This window comes from Podarcis raffonei, chromosome 2 (assembly GCF_027172205.1).
Source record: "Podarcis raffonei isolate rPodRaf1 chromosome 2, rPodRaf1.pri, whole genome shotgun sequence".
NCBI lineage: Eukaryota > Metazoa > Chordata > Lepidosauria > Squamata > Lacertidae > Podarcis > Podarcis raffonei.
This window is the reverse complement of record NC_070603.1, coordinates 110,862,239-110,887,801: the sequence shown is the minus strand read 5'-3', so window position 1 is coordinate 110,887,801 and position 25,563 is coordinate 110,862,239. Positions and strand designations below refer to the sequence as shown.

At 44.0% G+C, this 25,563-nt stretch overlaps 2 protein-coding genes across 2 annotated transcripts; both read left to right on the top strand.

Annotated features, from left to right (window-relative positions):
• The first annotated feature begins 8,714 nt into the window (after positions 1 to 8,714).
• LOC128408755 (C-type lectin domain family 2 member D-like) lies at positions 8,715 to 14,075 on the top strand. Its single transcript, XM_053378775.1, has 6 exons — positions 8,715 to 8,762; positions 9,119 to 9,214; positions 11,356 to 11,362; positions 12,553 to 12,729; positions 13,576 to 13,769; positions 13,919 to 14,075. The coding sequence occupies exons 1-6, from the start codon at positions 8,715 to 8,717 to the stop codon at positions 14,024 to 14,026; spliced, it is 630 nt and encodes a 209-aa protein (XP_053234750.1). The 3' UTR covers positions 14,027 to 14,075.
• Positions 14,076 to 19,011: 4,936 nt separating this feature from the next.
• LOC128408753 (killer cell lectin-like receptor subfamily B member 1B allele A) lies at positions 19,012 to 24,434 on the top strand. The gene is made up of 5 exons (XM_053378774.1): positions 19,012 to 19,167; positions 22,056 to 22,058; positions 22,153 to 22,251; positions 22,941 to 23,054; positions 24,118 to 24,434. Exons 1-5 carry the CDS (start codon positions 19,077 to 19,079, stop codon positions 24,432 to 24,434), a joined length of 624 nt encoding a protein of 207 aa, XP_053234749.1. The 5' UTR covers positions 19,012 to 19,076.
• Positions 24,435 to 25,563: the final 1,129 nt, after the last annotated feature.

Below are 25,563 nucleotides of genomic sequence, written 5' to 3'. Positions count from 1 at the left end.
TCTCCTACCTAGAATCTGGCAACTAACCTATTGTTAGCAACTCTGAATGGCTTGCTAAAGTGGTCAACAAGCCTCCTGTTCTAGCGTTTTGCCACAGGACAGCTTGACTTCACATCCTGCAGTTTAATTTATATATTTTTTGATAATAATTTTTATTAGTTTTCAGTTACAGTCTGGAGTAATAGCCTCATTATAACAACACCAATTGATAATACAATTATTAATACCAATAGTTTAAATACCGAATTATATAATTTAGATAAGGCGGTGCTAGAATTGATGGCTTGATTATTTGCATTATTTCTGCATTTCTTTCATACTGCATCATGGTGTGGGGTATGCTGGTTTGACATCAACCGATAGGAAGTGCCTACAGAGGGTGGTGAATACAGCAAAAGATATTATGGGCTGTCCTCCTGAACTTTGCCTCAGGAGAATGGGGGAAATTCCCAGGGATGATTCACACCCTGGCCGGCACTTTCTTGATCTCCTGCCCTCAGGCAGAAGATATAGAAGCAAGATCAGTCACACCAACAGGGTAAAGAACAGCTTCTATCTGTGGGCTGTTAGGCTGCTGAATGAAAAGATAACAACAGGGCAACTGACCTTCGGGTTTGGTGGATGTGCGTCAGTAAATGAGGTAATTAAGACTAAGAGAGCTGAGTGTACAAATGTATACAAGTTGTAATGTGACAATAAAGTATTTCAGTTTCAATATTAGTTTCCATTACATTCTGATCATCATAATAATCCCTTATACAAACCACTGCAATATTAATAACTTTTATTCGTGTTGACACATTAAACGAGTTATAAAAGTACAAGTGAGGAACTCAAACTATACCCTTGTTCTTCCTGTGTGTGGCAATTATTCTGTCCGTGGTATTTCTTCCTGTCCTTGTAAGATGCGCAGTACAATTTATATCACTCAATGAACAAAAAACAAAACCCAGGATCTCACATCCAGTGCATAGGTAAAACTGCAACTGACACACATTATAGAAACTGCTTTTTTTTTTTACCCTGCAAACATGGAGGAAAATATCGTATTTTTCGCCCTATAGGACGCACTTTTTCCCCTCCAAAAATGAAGGGGAAATGTGTGTGCGTCCTATGGGGCGAATGCAGGCTTTTGCTGAAGCCTGGAGAGCGCGAGGGGTCGGTGCGCACCGACCCCTCGCTCTCCAGGCTTCGCACACCTCTCTGCAAGCAGCGGGAGCCCAGCGCTGGGCTCCAGCTGCTTGTGGAGAGTTGCCTGCATGCCGAAGCCTGCGCGCGCTGAACTCAGCGCGTCAAGGCTTTGCGGACCTCTCCGCAAGCAGCGGGAGCGCTCCCACTGCTTGCGGAGAGTTGCCTGCATGCCGAAGCCTGCGCGCGCTCAGCTCAGCGCGTCCAGGCTTTGCGGACCTCTCCGCAAGCAGCGGGAGTGCTCCCGCTGCTTGCAGAGACTTGCCTGCATGCTGAAGCCTGTGCGCGCTCAGCTCAGCACGTCCAGGCTTCGCGCACCTCTCAGCAAGCAGCGGGAGGGCTTGCAGAAAGCTGCCTGTTTGGGGGCTAGGGTCCGGGGAAGCTCGAGCTTCCCCCGCCCCAGCCCCGCGCCTGGGGGGGGGAAATAATTTTTTTCCTTTATTTCCCCCCCAAAAAATTAGGTGCGCCTTATGGGACGGTGCGTCCTATAGGGCGAAAAATACTGTACTTTAATTCTGAGAAACAGCTTGCTGAACTTATCTATAATTGCTATAGTGATGCAAATAGATGCAGCAAGGCTAGCAAAGCGGGGGGGGGGGATTTGTGGATGTTAACATGCAGAGCACATGAACACTACGCCGGAGGAACATCGCCCGGCTGTGAGGCATGAAGGCCTCTCCCTGCAAGGCCCTTTCCACCTGGCCTAGGGGGTGAGGCCCACACTCACCAGCCCTACTGAAGAGGCTCCTGTGTGTCAATGTAATAAATGTACGGTTTTTAGTGATTAACTGTATCCATTGGGGGAGGGGTAGGACCTATGGTAGGGGACACATTGTGCCGGCTTCTGCAGTAGTTTGTCCACCTTTGGTACCCACCCTGCACTCAGCTCTCACCTGTGGCTCCTAGAAGCTGCCAGCATGTGACAGCAGACACACCTGGGAACGGCTTTGTCTTCTTTGGTGATCACTCGTAGCCAAGTAAGATTGTCTTCCATAAACACGATTTTAACAATGGGTCCGTAAGTGGCTGTGGAGGCCAGTTCTGGACCCACATGCCCTTCTACAGTGGGGGCATTGGTTCCTGGGCAGGAGTTGATCACGGTGTGGATTTGCCAAATGTGCCTTCCTCCTAGCACATTTCTCCCTTGCTTCCTGAGTTCGAGTGTCTTCAAAGCCCATGACACCTTGGGTAAAGGCTGTTCTCCAACTGGAGCGCTCGCAGGCCAGTGTTTCCCAATTCTCAGTGTTTATGCTACATTTTCTTTTAGATTTGCCTTGAGACAGTCTTTAAACCTCTTTTGTTGACCACCAGCATTACACTTTCCATTTTTAAGTTCGGAATAGAGTAGTTGCTTTGGAAGACGATCATCAGGCATCTGCACAACATGACCAGTCCAACAAAGTTGATGTTGAAGAATCATTGCTTTGACACTGGTGATCTTTGCTTCTTCCAGGACACTGATATTAGTTCACCTGTCTTCCCAAGTTCCCAAGTGATGTGTAAAAATTTTCAGAGATACCATTGAATGGCTGACTAAACCAGGTGAGGGGAGCTGACGGGTCTCAAACCCCTGGTGAGTTGGGGACTTCCTGTGCATGCGAAGACAGGCTGCAGCAGACTGAGCAGACGAGACAAAGAGGGGGTCCAACCGTCACTGAGGCGGTTACCGTATGCGCTACTACCACTTTCTCTAAAGATAATAAAATAAAATCTCAAAAAGGGTGGAAGTGGAAGGACAGCCCTCCAAATACCTCTCAAGTAAGCCTAACCTAGATCATTTAGACGTGTCAGGGGGAAATTCCCTCTGCACTCAGTGGGACTTACTTCTCAGCTGAAGCTCCTCTAAGCCTTAGTCATTGAAGACAGCAGGCTGGGTTTTCCTATGTTCATTCGTAAGATTACTAGCAGTTCTAGAGCGTCTGCTTGCTTGCTGTGCGTAGCCGAGGACCCTTTAACAATAACAATAACAATAACAATAACAATAACAATAATTTGTTATTTATACCCTGCCCATCTTGCTGAGTTTCCCCAGCCACTCTGGGCGGCTTCCAATCAAGTGTTAAAAACAATACAACATTAAATATTAAAAACTTCCCTAAACAGGGCTGCCTTCAGATGTCTTTTAAAGATAGGATAGCTGCTTATTTCCTTCACATCTGAAGGGAGGGCGTTCCACAGGGCGGGCGCCACTACCGAGAAGGCCCTCTGCCTGGTTCCCTGTAACCTCACTTCTCACAGTGAGGGAACTGCCAGAAGGCCCTCGGTTCTGGATCTCAGTGTCCGGGCTGAACAATGGGGGTGGAGACGCTCCTTCAGGTATACATTGCACGATAGCAATGGACACCGCAGGTGAAACAAAGGTAAGTGTTTACATTTTCCTGTTTTCCCAGTCAAGTTAAGCACACCCTTTTTCTTGTCCGGGACCCCAATCCACAGAGGTTGGGTTTGCGATTGTTCGTGGAATGACTACCTGTCGGGTGCCAGGATGCCAGCAGATTATCACTCAGGCAATGGGGACCCTTCAAAGATTATGGCTGCCCCCTACCCATATCCCAAGCTCCTCCTCTGCTAGCCATTTCCCCTCTGACTAAAACAGCATTGGAATGATGTAAATCCATCACTGGGGTGATTTTATATGCATTGATTGAGCCAGTACATAGGTACATTTATCAGTGAATTGATAGATTTGGTAATCTGCAGCGGAGGCTCTTTGTCTTTGCCTCGTAGCGTGGCGAGGCAAGGTTTGGGGGGGGTCTCTCACCCCTCTTCCAATTTCCCGGTTGCAGTAGCTTCCTGCGTTGACAGTGAGAAACCAGCGTTCTCAGCTTGGACTTCCAGTGACAAGAAAATTGGGCGGTGACTGAATTTCTGTCCGCTGTGCAGCTGGCACATGTAGTGTGTTTGCACTATAGACTCTTAGTCACTAAATCATTTGTGTTTAGGCATGACTAAACCAACATGCAGAATGTCCAGATCTGTTTTAATCTTGTGGTTTTTTCCTGTAGGGGCTAATTATTTTGGAATGTTTTTATATGCTAATTGTGTGCATGTTTGTGTGGAAAACACCAAGAGGTTTTATTACACTCGAGCAAGATGTAAATTTTATTATTTTGTTAAAGAAAGAAAGAAAAGAAAATACCAACAAAAGAACAATGGCAAGAGATACTTATGGAATATGCAGAATTGGCAAAATTAACAGATAAATTACATGAAAAGGATAACAAAGACTTTAAAAAGAGAATGGGAACCATTTACAACATATACAGGTATAAAGAAGCAACATAAAAAATTGGACTCGCTGGCAGAGTTTGAATAAACAAACACAATTGTATATAACAAAAAGTAAGATTATATGTATTGGGAAATTTCTGGGAAACAAAAGGCGGAGTGAGTAATATGGAAATGAAACAAAATGGGAATAGGAGGGAAGTCCAGGGGAGGACGGGGGGGGGGATATGGAAAATTGTGCTCCGGTGGCACGGCAGCAGCAGGAGGCCCCATTAGCTAAGGTGGTGCTTCAGGTTAGGAACAGTTTCAGGTTAAGAACGGACCTCTGGAACGAATTAAGTACTTAACCCAAGGTACCACTGTATTGTTAGAGGATGTATATATGGAAAAACCAATAAAAATATGAATGAATGAAAGAAAGAACGAGAGAGAGAGAGAGAGAGAGAGAGAGAGAGAGAGAGAGAGAGAGAAGAAAGAAAAGCGAACCCATGCCTGCTACAAAGCTATGAGCATTGCAATCCTAGCCACAGCTTGTTGTTGTTGTTTAGTCATTTAGTTGTCCGACTCTTCGTGACCCCAGGGACCAGAGCACACCCGACACCTACTGACGAGTAGTGTACGAGTAGCACTACTCAGTTGTTATTCCCAGGTAAATGTATTCATGACCACAGGTTAAAGGTTGAGTTGAGTACTGATAAGGGCTTGTTTCTAATCATGCAAGAGCGGCTGTGGGGAGCTGCTTCTTCAACAGGTGACACCGAGCACTTCAAGCAGTGGCTGCTAGCTCAATCTACTTTTGAAGGGTCTCCACTGTGCCGCCACGGGGTTTTTATTGTGGCAGGAAATAAGAGGAAAGAGGAAAGGGGCCCAACCTGCAAAACTTGCAGTGCACCGGGGGAGGAGGAGGAGCCGCATACTCTTCATGGAAAGGTAAGGATTTCTGCCTTGTCCTGGAGGGAAAACTCTCTAGGAACAGATTCTAGACTGGAAGCACATCGGGTGGGTGGAAGACGTTGTAATCGTAGAATCGTGGGGTTGGAAGGGGTCAGAGGGTCCTCTAGTCCAGCCCCCTGCAATGCAGGAATCTCATTTGAAGCATCCAGGACAGATGGCCATCCAACCTCTGCTTCAATGAAGAAGATATCTGATGAATATCAAGTGCTCGCTTCTGGAGCGTGGATCTTGGCTGTCTGTGTGGGGTGAGGAATAAAGGAGTTCTGCAAAGGCGGGGAAATGCTGTGCTGAATTCAGGCAGGGGGGCTCCTCTCACGTGGGGAGGAGGCTTTTGTGTAGCCTCTGTCTGTCAGGGACTGGGCAGAGGAGGAATGGGGGAGACCGTCTCCCCAGCCTGACCCTTCCAGAGAAGAAGAAGACAGTTCAGAATGACAACAGGGATTGGAGGGAGATCACAGCTCAGAGGCAGATGAGGGGGAAAGCTGGGAAATAATAGGAGAGGAGGAGGAGGAGGATGAAGGAGAACCAGGGGGGCCACAGCTGATGGACACACTGTCCTTAGAAAGCATTCCAGACCCCCCTTTCCAAAACATAGCAGGCCTTGGAAGTTGGAAGGCAAAGAGCTCAAAAGCTGAGGGCACTTCTCAGCACCATAGGGATGATGAATGAGGAAATGGGAGAGACGGATGGGGTGCAGTTTCACTCGAAGCAACACATTATTCCGAGAGGCTGTATTCCCAAGCCTCTCTCTGTGAATACTGAATAAAAGCTGATGGTAAGGACTTTTCCATATATTATCCATTCCTGGCAACTTGCCATGGGGAGTTGGTTCCTCTGCCGCCTGATACTATCATACAGACCTAGACAATTGTTTTTACTCTATTAAGGGGCCAGATTGGGGCGGGGGCGACTCGTGTACATGTGTGTGTATAGAGGTCACCCCAGCACATGGCAAGAATCCATGACCGGCACCACCATGTAAACTCACCAGGAGAACCAGACCTGTTAGGGACTGAAGAGTCTGAATTATTCTGTGGAAGTATTTAGGTGTCTCTCAGCAAATTCGCAAAAGTTCATTGAATTAAATTACGCTCCTCTGCTGAACAAGGATGGTTGCGTTATCAATAATATTGCATGTGTGAATGCGCACTGTGAATGTAATTCTCACTGCTTGTGCTTCACAACGTTTCATTTCTTCCTGACCATGGTGCTTACAATCTTCCTCTCCCGTCTTGTGCGCTTGAATAAAAGCAACTTGATGTAACGGCTTCATGCATCCGATCAAAGGTTACAGCAACAGACACCTGTTAGTCACCCAGTCTAAGCAGATGGTTTTCTTGCTTTCCCTTTCCAGTTCTGCAAAGAAGCAGCAAGTGAGACTTGAAACTGGAAGAAAAAAGGGGCCAGGGGCTTTTGGGAAGTGATCTGTCTCTGAGGGTATAAAAACCTGGCTGTGGATGTCACTGTGTTTTCCAAGGCTTCCTTTAGCAGGAATATCTGCCCCCTAATGCTCAGAACTCCCTCCCAGAACATTTATATTAACACCCCCTGCCTCCAACCCTCCTCATCCGTGAAGCTTTTCCCAACTTGAACCCATAGTTTTCATCTCTTCCCGAGTTTGGAAACTTGACTTTAGTCTTACATGGATACCATCTTCTCTGGACTCAGCTACAAACAGTCAAAAACAGAGCTTTGTATGCATTATAAATGTGCAACATCAGGTGGAGTTGGAGGGCAAAAAATTTGCATCCCCCTTCCTCCTCCACTGGCCCCTCCCATCAATAAAACCGGTAAAAAACATATCAAACTGAGGCTCAACCCCCCTTTTAGCAGCCCTGTTCCCAGCAATGCATGTTCAGAAGCTCCCGCGTTGCCTCTGATAGTGTGCTGTAGTAGCCAAATTATAGGGGGCGGAGCCCCCCATTTGAGTGGGGGCCAGGGCCCCCCCAAAGCCGATAGGCATTGCCATTCAAATAGTGGGCGTGCGCCGCATCATGTGATTGATTACCTGCCCCCTTCCACGCAAAAATAGTTTATTCAAGTTGGCACCGCTGTTTGGTAGTGATTGTTCTTGGGCACGTTTTCTGTTCGTTTTTAATTAAAGGTGTGCGCGCACAGGTACAGAAATGCATGCATGCAGGCTCAGAGCGGAAAAGGCCAATGGAGGACAATAGGGTGAGTGGTCAGGGTGCAGCCTAGATAACATCCCAGATTTGTAAACCTCCGACCCCCTCCTACTGGTGCCTGGCTGGGCTGCTTCTGCCTTTGGCTCCTCCCTGCCTCCCTTCTCCTCTGTGGCAACCCTTTCGCTTTGCCCAGCCAGTAGCTGAATTGTGTGCCCTGCTTTCCCTTGCCTAACTGTTCTTTTCCTGAGTGCAGCCACCCTCAGAAAGCAAACTTTAATTTTAATTTTAATTTTATTCTTTGTACCCCACACAAAATCTTCCAACATTCGGCTTCGTTGGATACCCACTGATTCTAGTGTCCTAACAAGAGTGGGAGAAAAGCTTTTCTCTGTCCACTTTCTTTGTGTCATGCATAATTTTATAAACTTCTATAGATGTACAGCTTATATACAAAGGTAAAATTACAGTAGGTGCCCTGCTGCCCTTTGCTTCTAGCTCTGTGGAATGTGACACAGAAGGAAATTTGAGGGGGAAAGATTCCCCACCTCTCTTCTTTCCCATGGCTACTGAGCATGCTCAGACCTCAATGGATTATTTTTTTATTTTTTTAGGGGGCTGTCCTCTTCACTTAAATAGTTGTACTTCTGCAAACCTAAATTTTTGATACCTCCCTCTTGTTTCTCATAAAGGTGTCTGGTCTTCTGCAAGCAAGGGTTGTTTTGCCTGTAAATAAGGTTTTCTATTATCTTTCTGAAGGATGAAGGATCTGCTGGAAGGTGAGCCAAAAACGGTGGAACATGCCAATACCTACGAGAAACCTGTAAACGGAGCAGAACAAGTAACGCTTTTGCTTCAAGAGAACAGAGCAATTTATGATTCTGAATATTCAGAGAGGAGAGAAAATTCTGGTAAGCAAGTTAATTCTGATGCATGAAAAGTATTAAGATGGAGACTGGAGACAGATTGTAGTTGGTTGGGGTTTCTTTTTAAGAGCGAGCTCCTAAAAATCTCTTTTTGCAGAATGTGCAGTCATGTCATTCAATTTTGTAAGCATGTTTTGGTAGTTTGCAAAATCCTGCCCAGCCTATGTAGCCAAAAGTGATGATGGCCCATATTCACGACAGCGTGGCTGAAAATGAACGTGGGCCATTTTCAAATGAAACAAATAACTTGCATGGATACTTTGTTACCAAATGAAGTAAAGTGGATCAATGAAAAATGGATATTAATGAAAAATCACCTGTAGCTGTTGTGATGATGGTGGTGGTGATGTTAATAATAATGTTAATAATGTTAATAATAATAATAATAAATACCTCCCCCATCTGGCTGGGTTTCCCCAACCACTCTGGGCAGCTCCCAACAGAATATTAAAAGCATGATACCAGGTGCTTACAGGAACAGGAACCTAGAACTAGAACCTTGCAGGAAAGAGGGCACACCTTGTAAGGAGGCTTGAGGTCCTACATCTCTCAGGAGGATTTGGGCATCCTAGAACTGTCTATGATGTGCTTGCCTTGCTCATGCCTATGGAGGGAGCCTACGGCAGGAGAACGATGCAGAAACACAGAACTGCCCACTCCCTAAGCCTTGAACACCCATCTGCTTGTTGCTTTTGGCAGGGACAATTTCAACACTACCTGGCCTTGTTGAAAAGCGAGAGGAACAGCAGGGAGGTCCTCACAGTGAACCAAGGGAAGAGGCTGGAGATGCTGCTGGTAAGTTTGCCTCTTTAGGCAAAGCTGTCTTCGATGATGATGATGATGATGATGATTGATGATAAATACCCCGCCCATCTGGCTGGGTTTCCTCAGCCACTGGGCGGCTCTCCACAGGATATTAAAAACACAATAAAACATCAAACATTGAAAACTTCCCTAAACAGGGCTGCCTTCAGATGTCTTCTCAAAGTCAGATATTTCCTTGACGTCTGATGGGAGGGCGTTCCACAGGGCAGGCGCCACTACCGAGAAGGCCCTCTGCCTGGTTCCCAGTAACTTTTTAAAAGGCTCTCTGAACACTGGGAGTTGTTGTTTTTTCTTCACTTCAGAAAAGGCTGGGCAGGATTTGGCAAACTATGAAAACCTACCAAAATACACAGTCTGATCTTTAAAAGTGTACGTTTTCTCCTTCTTCACCACCTCTGGTTTATTTTCATCAAGGGGGAGAGAGAGAGAGTAATGCATATGCTAGATGTCTGCTCTGTAATCAATAACTTTTGGCCAGTTTTGTGTGTATTCTGCACTAAAAGAAACCGAAACCACACAACCCTCCAAGTTTTTGCACCAAGGTGATCAAAGTTATGTGCAGTTCCGAAGCTTGTATAGATTATGCAAACTAAACGCATTGGCATAAAAAAAGGATTGCGGATAAATGAAGATTCACCACCACAACCCCACTGGCTGTTAAATAAAATCTTTTTAGCCATTCTTTTGCTTCCAAGACTGAGCAGGCATTGTGGCATAGAATTATATGAACTAGAAACTTTGTTTGTTTGTTTGTTTTAAAAAAGGAAGGGGGGGGGAATGAAATGTGGGATTCTGAAAAAGTTGGATTTTGCACCGAATATCACAAATCGTATTTCCACAGCATGTATCATTCACACTGTCTTGGCTGCAGTCATTCATTATTTTTTTTATTTTATTTTATTTATACCCTGCCCTCCCCAGCCAAGACCGGGCTCAGGGTGGCTAACATCAGGTATAAAAACAATTGATTAAAATACAACTTAAAAACAAAATTAAAATACAACTTAAAATGCAGCCTCATTTCAGTGGAAGCCCAGATCAAAAACTGTTTGGGGGGAGAAAAAGTCAAATCTTCACCAAGGCCAACTATCCAGACTGGTCCTACATGGGCCAGAAAAGCCAGGGAAGTCCCCAAATAGAGTCCCCATCACAGAAGGAAAAGGAAAGAGGGGGAGGGGATCAGGCTGGTTCCAAGCCAAAGGCCAGGCAGAACAACTCTGTCTTACAGGCCCTGCGGAAAGAAATCAGATCATGAGACAGAGCGTTCCACCAGGCCAGAGCCAGTGTTATTGCTTTTGTTCTCTCCATGCCCAGCATAGAAACACAAGCAGTTGCCCAAAGGGTGAATGGGGGCGGGGCTCCCATCTGGCAGTCATGGTGGTTTCTATGCTGGGCCCCCTCCCCGTCTTCCTCTCCCATGCCTAGTGTAGACGTGGTTAAGGAAGAGAGGAAGCCACCTGCCCCCATGCCAGCAGCTCACAGCCCATTTATCTGCACACAATTCCCCTTTCCTTTTTTTTTTTTAAAGATTTTTATTAAAGTTTCAAAAATTTTATAAAGACAAAACAAAACAATACAATAATACAAACAAACAAAAATAAAAACAAGTATAATTTCAACCCTTATTTTCTTATAACTTACTTCCCCAACTTCCTCATACCTCCCCTTTCTGTATTCCAATTTCTAATTTATTAATTCAGCAAATCCTTTCCCTTATTTTTCATTTAATTTTTAGCCTTTCTTTTCTTTTTTACTTATCCATTACACCTGGAAACCACATAATTTCTAAACCAACGTCATTCTAACATTCATTAATTTTACAATGTTTCTTAAGATAGTCCTTGAATTTCTTCCAATCTTCTTCCGCTGTCTCTCTCCCCTGGTCTCGGATTCTGCCAGTCATCTCTGCCAATCCCATATAGTCTATCACCTTCATCTGCCATTCTTCCAAGGTGGGTAGATCTTGTGTCTTCCAATACTTTGCGATGAGTATTCTTGCTGCTGTTGTGGCGTACATAAAGAATGTTCTATCCTTCTTTGGCACCAATTGGCCGACAATACCCAAGAGAAAGGCCTCTGGTTTCTTCAGAACAATTCCCCTTTCCCTATAGCAATCAGGTAAGTGGTGAAACAGAAGGCGGTTTTTAATATAGCTAAGCCTTTTGGTTACAAAGGATATGAAGATTTCAATAAATTGCTACAGCATGACGACCAGAAAACCAACGGGCAATGGGAGGGAAGTCCATATTCACTGCTGGAGAGCTTTGGCTCTGCTTAGTATTCAAGTTCAGTTTCAAGCTTGTATGTCTGTGAACTTGAAAGGGTATAGTCAGTGCTTGGTAAGATCTCAGAAAACAGATGAGGGCTGAGCTGGTTGAGGCATCTGTCTTTGCTTCATTTTCTGCCCATCCTGCCTCAGATATACTGAAAAGGATTAAAGGGAGCCATTTGAAGGTGAATCATGTTGGAGAAGCCGGGGAAATGTCTTCTGCATATCCTCAGATAATTGAAGATGCCTCTCAGTTCTGTAGATGGACTGTGGGACCAGTTGAATTCTTCAGCTATAGATAAAAGATTGCTCTTTCTGATCAAATGTCTTATCTTGGTAGGTGTCTATCCCTGTTTGCCCTCTAGCTATTCCTAGTAGCGATCAGCTCTTGCCCCAAAGGATGACCCCCAAAATCACCTGCCCAGTTTAACAGCTGTGTGAATGAGCTGGATGGGGCCATCTGTGAGGTGAGGCCTCCAAGCCTTGCTGCGGGGATGGAGGCGGGGCTGTCACTCATATCTCAGTAAGAATCTGACTGTCTGGGTATCCAAAGGCTGCTGGCTAATGTGTTCCAACCCCAAATTAAGAAAAAGAATTTTGAGAATAATTTAGATAAAGGTACAGAAATATGCATGGTATCAGATGCAAGTAAAGCATATTATATAAGAGGTTACTTTATACAACATAACTCTTTACTTAAAAAAGAGAGACAGAAGAAACACAAAAAAGATTCTGTGTGAATTTAAAGAAAAAGAAAAAGAGCTGGAACAATCGCCAACAAATACAAATATCACCTGGCAAATTAAGATGCTGCAGAGACCATTAGCTATGGTAACAAAATTGAAATATAACAACTCCAAATTCCTGAATGTCAAAAAGAAATAGATATTGCAACAATAACAACAAAGGTATGGTATTATCAACCCAGTTCGCCACGGGGTTTTAGGTGTGTGTGTGTGTGTGTGTGTGTGTGTGTGTGTGTGTGTGTGTATGTGTGTGTGTGGATGTGGCTACAATCCTTGAAAGTGAAATCTGTATTCTTACTTCTTCCCTAGCGATGGTAAATCGAGACCATTATTTGTGTGTGTTAATTTCATTTCAGGGGGTCATGCTAATTATCACTGTAGAAGAATCACATCTAAGCGTACCATCTTAATTGCATTCATTATTATCCTCCCCTTCCTCATCACCATCATTGTTCTTGCTGTCCTGAGAGGTGAGTTTTCTGCCTCTTTTCCTAGTGCTTTCTTCCAGGTCTGTCCCAGTCATGACCTCTATCTGCCATCAGCACTTTGGATGCTAATGGCCAGTTTGCACTGAGCAGCAGCAGTTAGAAAAGCAGCTGCCTTTGACTGAATCTGTATTATTCATGCTCTTGCCAATGGCACTCTGGGACATTGGAGGGGATCTTTCCCAGCCCTTCCTGAAGATGCTGGAGATTGAACATGGGACCTTCCGCACGCAAAGCAGATGCTCTTCCCTGGGCCTAGGAGGGGAGTGGCAGTAGGAGTGAACCACCCCAGGTGCCCTCACCGCGGGGGGGTGACATTCGGCTCCCAAGCATACCCTGAGCCATCGAGGTAAGGGGGGGAGCTGCGCCTCTTTGCCAATGGCATTCCCCCCCTTCCCCCTTCATTTTGACAGCTTGGAGGATGCTTGGGAGTCACGGGCAGGCCAAATGTCTGCCATGGGTGGCTCACTTGCCTCGTGGGTGGCTTGCTCCACCCCCGGCTGCAAGGCACACACACTGCACCTGAGCCACTATCCCACACTTTGGAGGGCACCCTCCGTGCCACACACCCCATGGGAGCGCCCGCCCTGGGCAGCGCAAACATATGCTCCAACGCTGGCCCTTCCACTGAGCAACAAAGCTCCCCCAAGTTGTGTGATTCCTCTACTGCTCCTTCCCGTTCCTCTCTCCAAGAAGCGTCTGAATCCAGGAGCCACAAGAGCTACTTATTGGTTCCTTCTTTGCCCTCCCTCCAAGCCGGAGGTTGAAATGGACAGGAACCAATGTTATGTGCAGTTCACAGTTCAGAGCAGAACTTTCTCTCTCTTGCAGGGGTGAAATCCAACCAGACTTCCCCTGATGTGAATTACTCTGCTGTTTTGGGACCAGCGTGCCCAACTGGCTGGATTGTCTATGGAGGGAAGTGTTACTTTTTCTCAGAAGAAAAAAGAAACTGGGCTTCTGCCCAGCGCTTTTGCATTTCCCAGGGCTCTTCTCTGGCTAAGATTCAGAGTGAGCTGGAAAAGGTGAGACCAACAAATGTATAAATGTTTGTGAGAGTTCTGTCCCAGTTCTTTGTTGGACATTCTTGTTCTCCTCCCACAATTGGCATTATTTGAGGTGGAAGATTCATTTGGAGGCATTGCTCTAAGCTGTTTGTGTGTTTTCGACCAAGGTGTTCATGTTCCGGTTCAAGGGCGACGCTGACCATTGGATTGGTCTCCGGAAGGACTTCAATGATACCTGGATATGGGCAGATGGGTCAGAATACAGTAACAGGTGAGTCCTTGTTCTTCTCCGAATTGGGACTAAGCAGGAGGCATGCTGTGTACAGTGAGTTGATCAAACCTGAATGTGCAACCAAAATCAGTCGAGAATGTGACCTTCAAGGAATCAGAATTGCACTCAAAGCATAAACCTCTCAGTAAACTTCCTGATATGTTGGGGTTTCTCTCCTCTGACCAGACACACAGAAACATCCACACTGCCAACAAACTCCAGCTAATGCTCTTGAGCTCCTCTGGTGTGGAGAAAGTCCTTATCCTCCCACTCTCATAATACCTAAGGTCAATCAATTAAGCTGAAAGGTAGGAGATTCAGGATGCAGTGATGTCTTTCTTCACACATTACAAACTATGGAATCTCTTCCCACAAGATAGACAGCTTTAGCAGGGAATTAGACAGACTCATGGAGAACAAGACTGATGATGGGACCTGATAATGAGACACATGCTGCCTCCAAGATGGTTCTAGTAAAAACCTGAGTATTTTAATGATTTTTCAGTAAACAGTGAAGAGAAAGGAGTCAATACAAAATATCAAGTACAGATCATCTGTCATACAACCAAAGCACAAAACCACACAGGGTGAAGCTTATCCACGGATCAGCTCTCTCCATAATTGTACAATTCCCAAAGCAAGGAAGGATTGGACTCTGATTAATAAAATACACATGAGGCTTGACCAGCAAGACTCTGGGAGGAGTGCGTATAATAATTCTCTTCGGCCCAGGTCGTTTTATTCACAAAAGAACTTTTTACACAGTGTTCATAAGAACTAATCAGATTTCCTTTGAGCATTTCAAAAAACTCCACGTGGGACAAAGTTAAAATTAAAACCACAAAGAAACTATTTCCTACTTGAGCTTGCATAGTAGTCCAGAGTAAATAAAATAGGAATAAAGGAGGAATGCATTCGGCAAAACCCCGGAGGTCATAAACAGGATGGCAGTATTTACCATCTCCTTATGAACTCTCTGCCTGGCCATGAAAAACAGAGCAACAAACCTGGCTTGCCCATCTCATCTTTCCTCCTTGTGTTGCAGGTTCATGTTGAAACGAAGCAAAAAATGTACCTATCTAAGCAAGGAGTTTGCCATTGCCTCCCGTTGCCACATACCAAAAAAGTGGATCTGCAATCACCCTGATGAGTATATGAGGAATAAAAACTCTACAGCAGGAAAAATCAGATGACAAGAGTAATTATGATCAATCCCAGGGATGTAAGAAATCAGCAATTTCCATCCTGGCCCATTTTAATCACAATCAGCACTATTTCCGTTCCGCTGCAGTTTGATTTCCTTCTAATCTACAATATTCATCTCACTGTCTACTATTTAACATTGTTTGTGCAACTTGCATTCATTTCTGTAAAGGAAACATCAAAACAATGTAAGACAGTATTTAATGACATACCATTTGTGGACATCAAGAAGGCAACAACAATCAGGTGAACAAATACAGATTGTATTCACCTGATTTTCTGATCACAGAGCTGCCACAATTTCTGCTTGCTTTTCTGTTTTTGTTACAATTCTCTGACATCTCTAGGTAAGTCTTTCCATTGTATGACCTAGATACTATTTCTAGATGGAATGGCAGCAAATTGTATGTATGGAAACAATTTTACACCAAAGCTAGTGTGTACACCAAAGCTACAGAGAGGAGTGCTCAACTCTGACACTTGTTCACAGTTTCATACAAAACCTCAGATGATCTGAACTAGGCTTCAGTGCCTGCACACTTTCAACCCAATCTTTGCACATCAGCTAGAAACTTGTCTTCCCTTATAATGAATCTTGAAATCTGTCACCAAGAAAAATCATAAGCAGAGACTTTGGTCTTCTACATTGAACCTAGCCATTTGCTATCTAAGTAGAGAGGGCACAAGTTGATGATTCATGGATTTAAGCCATTCTGGCAGAAATCCATCAATTGCGTCTTCTATTTCAGATTGTTACTGTATTAGAGTTGCGGAGATAACCACCTACACAAAAGTTCGCTTGGTGCAGGCTGAATGCAAGAAGAACGTGCAACTCTGCTCTGGTGGCTTCCCACAGTAAGTTGTCATGTGTTCATTGCTATAGGAAGTTACGGTGGCCACAAGCATAAATGGCTTTCAAAGTAGACTATCCTTAGTTCAAAGAGCGCAGGCACATTCGATAGCTATTAACCAGGGCAACCAGGGACTGGACCACCCCATTCAGAGGCAGATGTACAACTTGGTTTTCTGAGGACGCTAAGAGGGGATGCTTATCTCCATTATACCCTGCTTGTGAGTTTTCTTGGGGGCATTGGGCTGGAGACTGAAGAGTTCATTAAACTGACCCAGACTGGTAGCTCTCATGTTTCTGGCATACATTATTGTGCGACACAGTTGGGGATCCTGGGCAAAATATTATCCAATTCCTTTCATTTTACCTGGCGTTGTCCAGTGGCTCCTCATAGCCAGACGAAGTGTCCACTAGTACCATCATGTTGCTGCCATCTGTATTCTGCCAGAAATTGTGTCCTTAATATGGAATGCATGGCTCATCCATGGCTGCCAGCTTCTGTGATGGGCTCTCAGGGCTTCCTAGTCCCTTGCCAGCACTTGGCACTTTAAGTAGGCCCCAATCCACACCAGCCAGGCAATGGGTCCTGAAGAGGACGTTTCGTGAAGGCCCAACCCAGGGCTGGATTAACCTGCAGAGACTGACGTGCTTCTCTCCACCTGGCTTGGAGCGGGGCCTGACAGGCTCCATGAAGGAGTGCTGCTGGGCAGAGAGGGCTCCATTTTTGTTTTTGTTTAAAATTGTTTTTATTTTTATTTTTTGCTTTTATTTTTAAATTGTGATTGATATTAATGCTGTATTCTTAGTTTTAGATTTTATGATTTATGTGGAAATGGTTTTCCATTTGATTGTGTACATTTTGATGTGTTTTATTTATTGTTTATTACTTTTGTTATGTTGGTAATTGTGTAAATGTTCTCATGTTGTAAGCTGCCTTGAACATTGTTTTAACCCCAAGCAAACTAAGCATGTACTTAGGACAACAAGGGAAGGGGGGAGCACAACAGAAATTTTCAGTTGCCAGAAGCAGATGTGTTACATAAGATTAGTTTGGGGGATCTGATCAAAGACACTGCAATTAGAAAAAAGGAGGAGAAAAAAGATCAAATATAAATAAAGTGGAAGTATACAAAAATAATCATGGTTTTCCATCTTGCTGTAAGCTTGGTTTCATTTTGAAAAATATAATATAATTTTACGTCTTACTCATTTCACTATTTTGGGTTAGATATATATGGGGCACCCCAATCTTTAAAGTGCTTAGGGCCTCTAAGGTGTTAATCCGGCCCAACCTATGGAAAAGAAGGATTGGGCAGTCTCAGTCACATGCCTGATGTAGCGGAGGAGTCCAGCTGCTGTAACTCAGGCAAAATGAAGGGTGGAAGAGAAAGAAAGGGTGTAAGAAGCCTCAGAGAGATGGAAGAGGTGCCATGGGGAGATGCAGGGGACAGGCTGTGTACCTAAGAAGGCTTCTCCAGCAGTCTATGTTTACTTAGTATCCTGTTCACTGGGGAGACAAATGAATCCTGGACATAAACCTGCTTCTGTTAAAGGCACTGAAGCAAAATATCTCTGCCCTCTTTGGTAAAAGCCTTTTCTGGAGCCCTGGGGTGATTCTAGGAAGGTCTACTTGTTCCTAAGATTTGGAATTCACCCCTGAGGAGACAGGACCGGAAAACGGACACTCTGAAGGGGCCACCTTGGAAGAAGAGGGCTGCTGACAGGAATCTGGCCTAGGGGTGAAGCCAGACATGTACAGCAGACCAAATGTGAGCTGATACCTTTTTGGCCAGGTGTGACCCGTGGAAAGCATGGACAAGTCTCTGTTGATGTGCCCTTTCCCCAGAAGTAGATCACAGCTTCCCACAGCTCAGTCGCTCTGAGAAACAGGATGCTGGAGGAGATAGGTCTTTGTTTTGGTCCAGCAGGGCTCTTCTTAGGTGCTGTACTGATTTAATAGGTGCACCTGTTCTCCTGCTATGCTGCTGGGTGCTGAATTTGTGCTTCATACGTAGCTATATTTTTCCAACTGGCAAAGCCGGGTACCTTGTTCTGCTGCGAACAGTACTGCTGGTCTATAGCCACATAGAGATGCAGTGGTACCTCGGGTTAAATACTTAATTCATTCTGGAGGCCCGTTCTTAACCTGAAACTGTTCTTAACCTGAAGCACCACTTTAGCTAATGGGGCCTCCTGCTGCCGCGGCACAATTTCTGTTCTCATCCTGAAGCAAAGTTCTTAACCTGAAGCACTATTTCTGTAACCTGAAGCGTATGTAACCTGAAGCCTATGTAACCTGAGGTACCACTGTAGTATATAGAGACTATCAATAAATGGGCTTCCCAATTGGATTTTACCTAAGTTTTAACTCAAACAAAATTCACTTTCTCATTGACCCTGATCTTGAGAGACCATTGATCGGAGAGCTTTTCTTATATCCCCTAGGGAAGACCTTCTGAAGCAATGTTGCTACTGTTAAGTCCCAGCAACGAAAGCTGTTCCATTCTAAGACTGGGTGTCAATATTTAACTCGAAAATTCAATATCTCAAAAGACACCTATAAAACTGAACAAATGTATTGTGGATTGAATCAATCAGTTAAAAGGCACAAGGTTAATCAAATAAAAATGGGTTACTGGTCCTCAAGAATACCAGATGGCAAATCCCCAGTCCCCAAAACTAAGGGGGTCACAGGATGCCAGCAAGTGCAGTTTCTGGCAGAGAAGCAACAGTAGAATCAGGTGGAGGGGTGGCCAAGGACGCTGGTGCAGCTATAATTTAAACAGAGATGCACTCACTGGAATGCATTGGTCTCAACCAATGATTCTTATGAGAAAAGGAAGTCTAAAAAAAAAAAAACTTTGACAGAGACCACTTGGACCCTGTGTTGCTGAGCGTGCTAGTCGCTGTGGCTTGGAGCTGAACATTCACCTCAGCAGCTCCTGTTGCTGTAGCTCAGCTTCCTTCCTTTAGTTCACGTTCAGCTTTCTCTGCATGTGTCATGGCTGGGGAAATAGCATGTGCGGACCTAAACATTCAGGAAATGCCTTCCAGTTCAAGGATACCGATGCCTCGTCCTGGCAGGAACTGCAGTAAGTGACTCACTTATTCATGTATTATTCTTTTGTGCAGGGTAATTAATCTGCAGGTGGGTTACAGAATCTGAAGTCCTCAGGTTCTGTTTTGTGGGTCTCTGCTAAATCCTTTTTTCCTTGCTGCCCAATGTAGTTGCCTGGATAGTCTTCAGAGTGATGCATCCTTCTTTTATTCTAGAAAATTAAACTTGAATTACAAAGGGTGGACATGCTAGAGGTTTACAAAACATGAACGGTATGGAGAGACTAGAAAGGGGTTTGTTTCTTCCTCTCCTTTGCATAATTCTCCAACCTTGAAGTCACCTAATAAAAATAATTGGAAGCAGGAGAGGCAAATGGAAGTATTATTTTCCTTTATATATTACAGAATGGCCTCAGTGATGGAATAAATGCTTTGCCTGCAGAAGGATCACGTTCATTTTTTAATTTTTTTAAAAATGATTTTCAATTTTATAGCTTTCAATCATTTTACAATCATTTTAACATTTTGAAATTCACCTTCCTTCCCCTCTTTCTGCAGTTCCTTAAATTATTTTTTATATTTTCTGCATATTCCAAATTAACTCAACGTAATCATTTATTCATCTACTTTAAATGTATACTCTTATTGAACTGCAGGTTATTATAATAATCCTGCCAGTGTTCTTATCTGTTTACAGTTTGAAATTATTCAATAAACCTTTTCCATTATTTTATAAAAAATGTTTGTTATCTTGATTTCTTATATTTCCGGTAAGTTTCGCCATTTCTGTGTATTCCATAAGTTTTTGTATCCATTCTTCTTTTGTTAGGACTTTCACACTTTAAAGCTCCGTGTTCCTTCTTTTGCCCTGGAGATTTCCCCATGAAAACCTGCTCTTTAAAGCTCAATTGGTGCAAACAGCAACCCACAGAAAAACCAAATTGATGTTTGTTGTGTTTTAGTTTAAAGAGGGTTTTTTTGTGGGGAAGCTCCAGGGCAATAAAAGAGCACTCAGATATGGAGCTTTAAAGTGTGGAAATGTGCCTGGAAAGCAGGGGGACAGGTAAGTGTGGAAAAGCCCACATATCTGTAAAAAGGTTTGAGGACCCCTCCAGGCAGGTATTTTACTGTGGATGTATTCAGCAGCATGTTATTGACACCAGAATAATGCATCTGTGGTGGATTTATTCTGCTGGTTTTGTAATGTTTCCCCAATTCTACCACGTTACTGCTGTCTGGAGTGCAACAAAAGCAGGGCACACACATACAAATTCTCTCTCTCTCTCTCTCTCTCTCTCTCACACACACACACACACACAATCCAGAACTTCTGTGACATGAAAAATATGGAATTTCAGCAGGAAGACACAGGATAGGAACAGATTGGAAATGAAACAGTGTAGCAAGCAACAACAAAAAAGCACTCTCTGCAGGAACAAACAAAACTGAAAGTCGGATTCTTTATGAGCGGCATCAGGAGCATAAATAATTATGAGTGAGCAGTAGAAATGACATCTTCAGGGGGCCAACAACTTGAAGTATGTTGAAGTGAAGGACGTGAGGCAGGAGTTGGTAATGCAGGTGAGCTGGGCATAAGCAAGCTGCCAGCTAGCTCTGCTGAGGCTCTTTTTATTAGCACAATATGCAAAACCAGTCAAATACATTTTGGACTGTGCCCTTTACATCTTCCAATCACGAGATTGTGGAGTGGTACAAAGTTATTTTGGCGTCTGTTTCCACTGCATCATTTCCCCCTTGAACAATGTATAGCGAAGGAGACAAAGGTCACAGACAGGGCACAGCAGACCACTCAGAGAACAAAGGTTAGATAGAGGGCGTGATGTTCAGACAGCTGTGACTTTGTCTGCGGGTGGAAGTGTGCTACACACCCAGCGGTCACTCCTTCATATGTTCCTGTTGATTGGTCCCAGTCAAGAACTTTGCAGCCATGTTCTGAACATGCATATGACTCTGAAGTTTTCAAAACTAGCCCCAGGTATAATGCGTCAACTACAAGTGAGTATCAGTGTTCAGTTTGAGACATTAGAAGTCTTCCTCCACCTGCATCCTAATCACCTGGCAGCTTGCATCATTGCAATAAGCTCTGGGCATAAGTGTGGGGCTGCTAAGCAGGAGAGGAAGTCAGGAGTGATTGTGTCAGCTGTCCAGGCCAGTGTTTTTATGGCACCAGACAGATCAGCTGGGAAATCACCCAGAGCAATCTGGAAATCCACCAGATTGACCAGTCTCTGAGGGCAGGCAATATTGTATAAACTGCCCTGCTGCCTTGGGGGAAGCTAACATATCTGGTGAGACTGCAGGACAGTGGAGAGAGTATGGCAGTGATGGGAAACCAATTCATGAACCAAGAGCTAATATATTGACCACTAATAATGAAATATATGTTGTAGATATCTTCCCACATTTATTATGTTTTTTTGTGTGATATACAAATGACATGAGAAGACTTGGTATACTTATTTGTATAACATTATTCTTGTTTATAAAACCCAATAAATAAAAAAATACTACGGCAGAATGTCATAGCTTCGATTCAGAGAGAATTAGGTTTTCATAATTGCAAACAGAATTCTGTACTAAGAATCTTAGGTTTGATCCATTATCCTTTATAATTTGTGTTTGTCTACTGCATTCAATATTTTAGTTATGCACTGTATAAATAAGTAATAGATTTGATTTAAGTTGATCTTCTATCTATATTAGCTGAATTGCTAGCCTTTTTTTAAAAAATGAGAGATCTCTTTCGGATCTCCTTTGGAACTGTACAAAAGCATGTGTCAATTAAAACTGGTCTGTAGCTACTGAATCTTGCATTGTGAATGTCATATTTAAATAAAACACTTTGAGTGTAACCCCCCCAAAAAAAACCTTGACTTAATATAGAACAGGGTTGTTTGTGCAGGCAGTAGATGCCATAATTCATAATGTCACACCAGCATCAGTTGCAATCTCTTTACACCAAAAAGCATAGTTCTTTTATCAACTTTTAATCCTTACAGATGACCATAGGTATACACAGGGCCTTCGCGTTGCTCTTGGAACTGCCTGCGCTGTGATTTTCCTCCTCACTCTGGCTGTAGTAAGGCTGAAAGTTTTGGGTGAGTAACTGCATGCTTAATGTTGGTTTCCCCAAGAATACCGTATTTGCAATCCTGTGCAAGTCAAGCCCCGTTGAACTTAGTAGCGTTTGCTCCCAGGTGGGAATAGGATTGCAGCCTGAGAGTGTGAATACAGATAACGTTTACTGGCACAGTCCAGTAAAAGTTGGCTATCCTGGAGTCATCCCGGAAGGCTTCTGTTACTTTGCTTTTTGTCAAAGGCACCTTAGCAGCTGGTGAATAAAAAATAGTGTGGGCATTTCAAAAAATATTTATTTATTTGAGAAAAGATAAATTGTGCATCAAATAAGCCCCAGTTCTGTGCTCTGAATAAACTGTGGGGAATTGTATTTCTTATTTTGCAACCCTAATGGTTAGCCCTATTTTCCACCTCTGTATTTTAATTAAAATAATGAACATTATTTAATATTCCTATTAATACTCTTTGATGCCCTGCTTGTTTAGCCCCAGTCATTGTGAACAGCAGGATTCTTCATCATTTGATGACAGGTTACAGGGTGCCAAATATATGTATCCTTCGTGAATTACATTTGCTATGTGACAAAACAAAATGGCTGTCTCTTTTCCTGTGCAAGAAAAACAGACTGTATCCCAACAGTTGTCCATAGCATCTTTTAATACCAGAGCTGATATTCAGGATCAAATGCAACACTATAAAATGTATTTAGTTTTGCAGCCTAAACAAACACCAGAGGACACCAGCAGCAGCAGCAGCACTGACTCTGAATTTAAGCTACAGCTGAAACACTATATGTGCAGCTCTCCAAGCCACAGCGGAAGAGGTAACCTCAGCCACTCATGGATGACTCGTGCTTTGTGTATGTGTACCAGAAACACTGTCTGGATGTCAGCCACTTCCATCTTCCGAATCAGATTTACTATTAAAACACCATTTAAAAGTTTTACTTTTAAAATGACACAGAATTCAGATGTATTGACTTCCTCCTCCCCCTATAAGGGCTGCTGAAATTAATTCTCAGCCTAAGTGATTATGCTGTGGTTCACAAATGTCTTTTCCTATCCCTGTAATGAAAAGAACCTTGCAGGCTTCATTAACCTGCAAACCCTGAGAAGGACCAGGATAGCCAGATGAAGAACTGGAACTGAGGCATGTTGAAACTGTTGATGCAAGCAAAACATGATATTATATAGAAAGGAAAATTCCTGGATTCCAAGATCCAAGTTTGGGGCAAAGTAAAGTGTGGAAATATAGACTGTTAGACCTTTAAAATATGTCTTTCCAATTGTGTTCCCAAAAAAGTACCATCTTCCCTCAGCATAGGGAAAGATCCCACATTTAGTACTTTAAAAATGATTTACTTACAAATTCTTAAAAGCTCAAGTTCATGTTCTTTTCCATACATCACTCAGAAAGGTTACACAGGCAGTAAATAGTTTAGTTCTAAAGAGGTGAAAGTTCATAAATTCTTGGTATAGGAGCACAAGATTGGCTTGTGAGTGTCATGCAGCCTGGCTAGAGCAACCAGCTTAGCCTCTTCACACGCTGAGTTCATCAGCAGTGGCATTGCGTGGGGAGGGCCAGAGGGGCGGTGGTCCCAGGTACATTTCCTCCTCATGCAGCCTTGCAGCATTACAAAGGCAGCATGAAGTCAGGTTCCCATGTAGTTTCCTCTCAAAATGCTTAACTAGCATCTGAGACCACTTGGGATTCTACATGTTACTCAAAACTCCTGGGAAGTTTATTTACTGAAATAAAGCTCCCCTTTGCAATGAGACATTTTGTAATGTGCAATAAATTCTCAGATTCTCCCAGGACGGGGAAAATAAAAGCATCCATTTATGCATGGAAATATTCTGCCTCTTGCTTTCCCTCTCTACCACTAGAGGATGCCCCAAACTGCAAAATATGCCCCAATGACTGGGAACTGCACAGGGACATCTGCTACTGGATCTCTCAAGGGCAAAAAACCTGGACCGAGAGCCAAGATGACTGCAAAGGAAAGAACTCCACCTTGCTTGTGATTCGGGACCAGCAGGAGATGGTAAATATGCAACTTATGAGAAAAGTCTTGCCAACAGGGATCCAGTTGAAGCAAAGCCCACAAGAGAGTGAGACTTCTGGCCAGGGATGTGGGACTATTATAATGCAATTAAGTGAAGAATCTGTAGCCAAAGGCAAAGGGGAGTTTACCAGATATTAGGTTAAGGTAAAAGGCAAAGGACCCCTGAATGGTTAAGACCAGTCAAAGGCGACTATGGGGTGTGGTGCTCAACTTACTTTCAGGCCGAGGGAGCCGGTGTTGTCCACAGACAGCTTTCTGGGTCCTCCCATTTACCTTCCCATTGCAGCAGTACCTTTTTATCTACTTGCACTTGTGTGCTTTCAAACTGCTATGTTGGCAGGAGCTGGGACAGAGCAACGGGACCTCACTCAGTTGCGGGGATTTGAACCACCGACCTTCTGACTGGCAAGTCCAAGAGTCTCAGTGGTTTAGACCACAGCGCCACCAGCCTCTTCACTCAGGGAATTACTAATCTAACAAATGAAGTGATGATTTGCACCCCCATCAGTGCACTGTCTGTGGGAGAATTTATGGATAGTAAATACTGTATTTTTCACCCCACAGGGCGCACCGGCCCACAGGGCGCACCTAGTTTTTTTTTTTGGGGGGGGGAAATAAAGGAATTATTTCCCCCCCAGGTGTGGGGCTGGGGAAGCTAGAGCTTCCCCCGACCCCAGCCCCCAGAACAGGCTGCTCTCCGCAAGCCGTGGGAGCCCTCCCGCGGCTTGCGCAGAGCTACCCAAAGCCCTGGCGCGACTGCTCAGCGCGCGTGGGCTTCGGGGTACAGGCAGCTCTGTGCAAGCCGTGGGAGCCCAGCGGGAACTCCCGCAGGCTCCCAAGGCTTGCGGATAGCTTCCTGAAGCCTGTAGAGCGAGAGGGGTCGGTGCGCAACGACCCCTCTCGCTCTCCAGGCTTCAGCGAAAGCCTGCATTCGCCCCATAGGACGCACACACATTTCCCCTTCATTTTTGGAGGGGGAAAAGTGCGTCCTATAGGGCGAAAAATACAGTATGATATTTATGGATAGTAAATTCACGACATGTTGTGCATTGCGGGAAAATATGACGGAAATGACCCACAGGTGATATTTAACACCTGCCAAACTAACGAAAATGTTTTAAAAAGAAAAAGGTAAATGTTGGAAATGCAATGAAGTAGAGGGATCCTTTTTCTACATGTGGTGGTCCTGCAAAGGAATCTGGGAATTCTGGGAAATTATAATGAATTTTAAAAGATATATCAAAATAACCTTCCCCAAAATGTATTC

What these genes read in the sequence shown, in the direction of transcription:
- LOC128408755 (XM_053378775.1), top strand. Translation starts at nt 8,715, where the DNA reads ATGGATATTAATGAAAAATCACCTGTAGCTGTTGTGATGATGGTGGTG. An exon ending in TGTTCTTGCTGTCCTGAGAG is followed by an intron (nt 12,730 to 13,575) that starts GTGAGTTTTCTG and finishes TCTCTCTTGCAG; the next exon opens with GGGTGAAATCCAACCAGACT. An exon ending in TTCAGAGTGAGCTGGAAAAG is followed by an intron (nt 13,770 to 13,918) that starts GTGAGACCAACA and finishes TTTTCGACCAAG; the next exon opens with GTGTTCATGTTCCGGTTCAA.
- LOC128408753 (XM_053378774.1), top strand. Translation starts at nt 19,077, where the DNA reads ATGGCTGGGGAAATAGCATGTGCGGACCTAAACATTCAGGAAATGCCT. An exon ending in AGTAAGGCTGAAAGTTTTGG is followed by an intron (nt 22,252 to 22,940) that starts GTGAGTAACTGC and finishes AAATGTATTTAG; the next exon opens with TTTTGCAGCCTAAACAAACA. An exon ending in TCCAAGCCACAGCGGAAGAG is followed by an intron (nt 23,055 to 24,117) that starts GTAACCTCAGCC and finishes CTCTACCACTAG; the next exon opens with AGGATGCCCCAAACTGCAAA.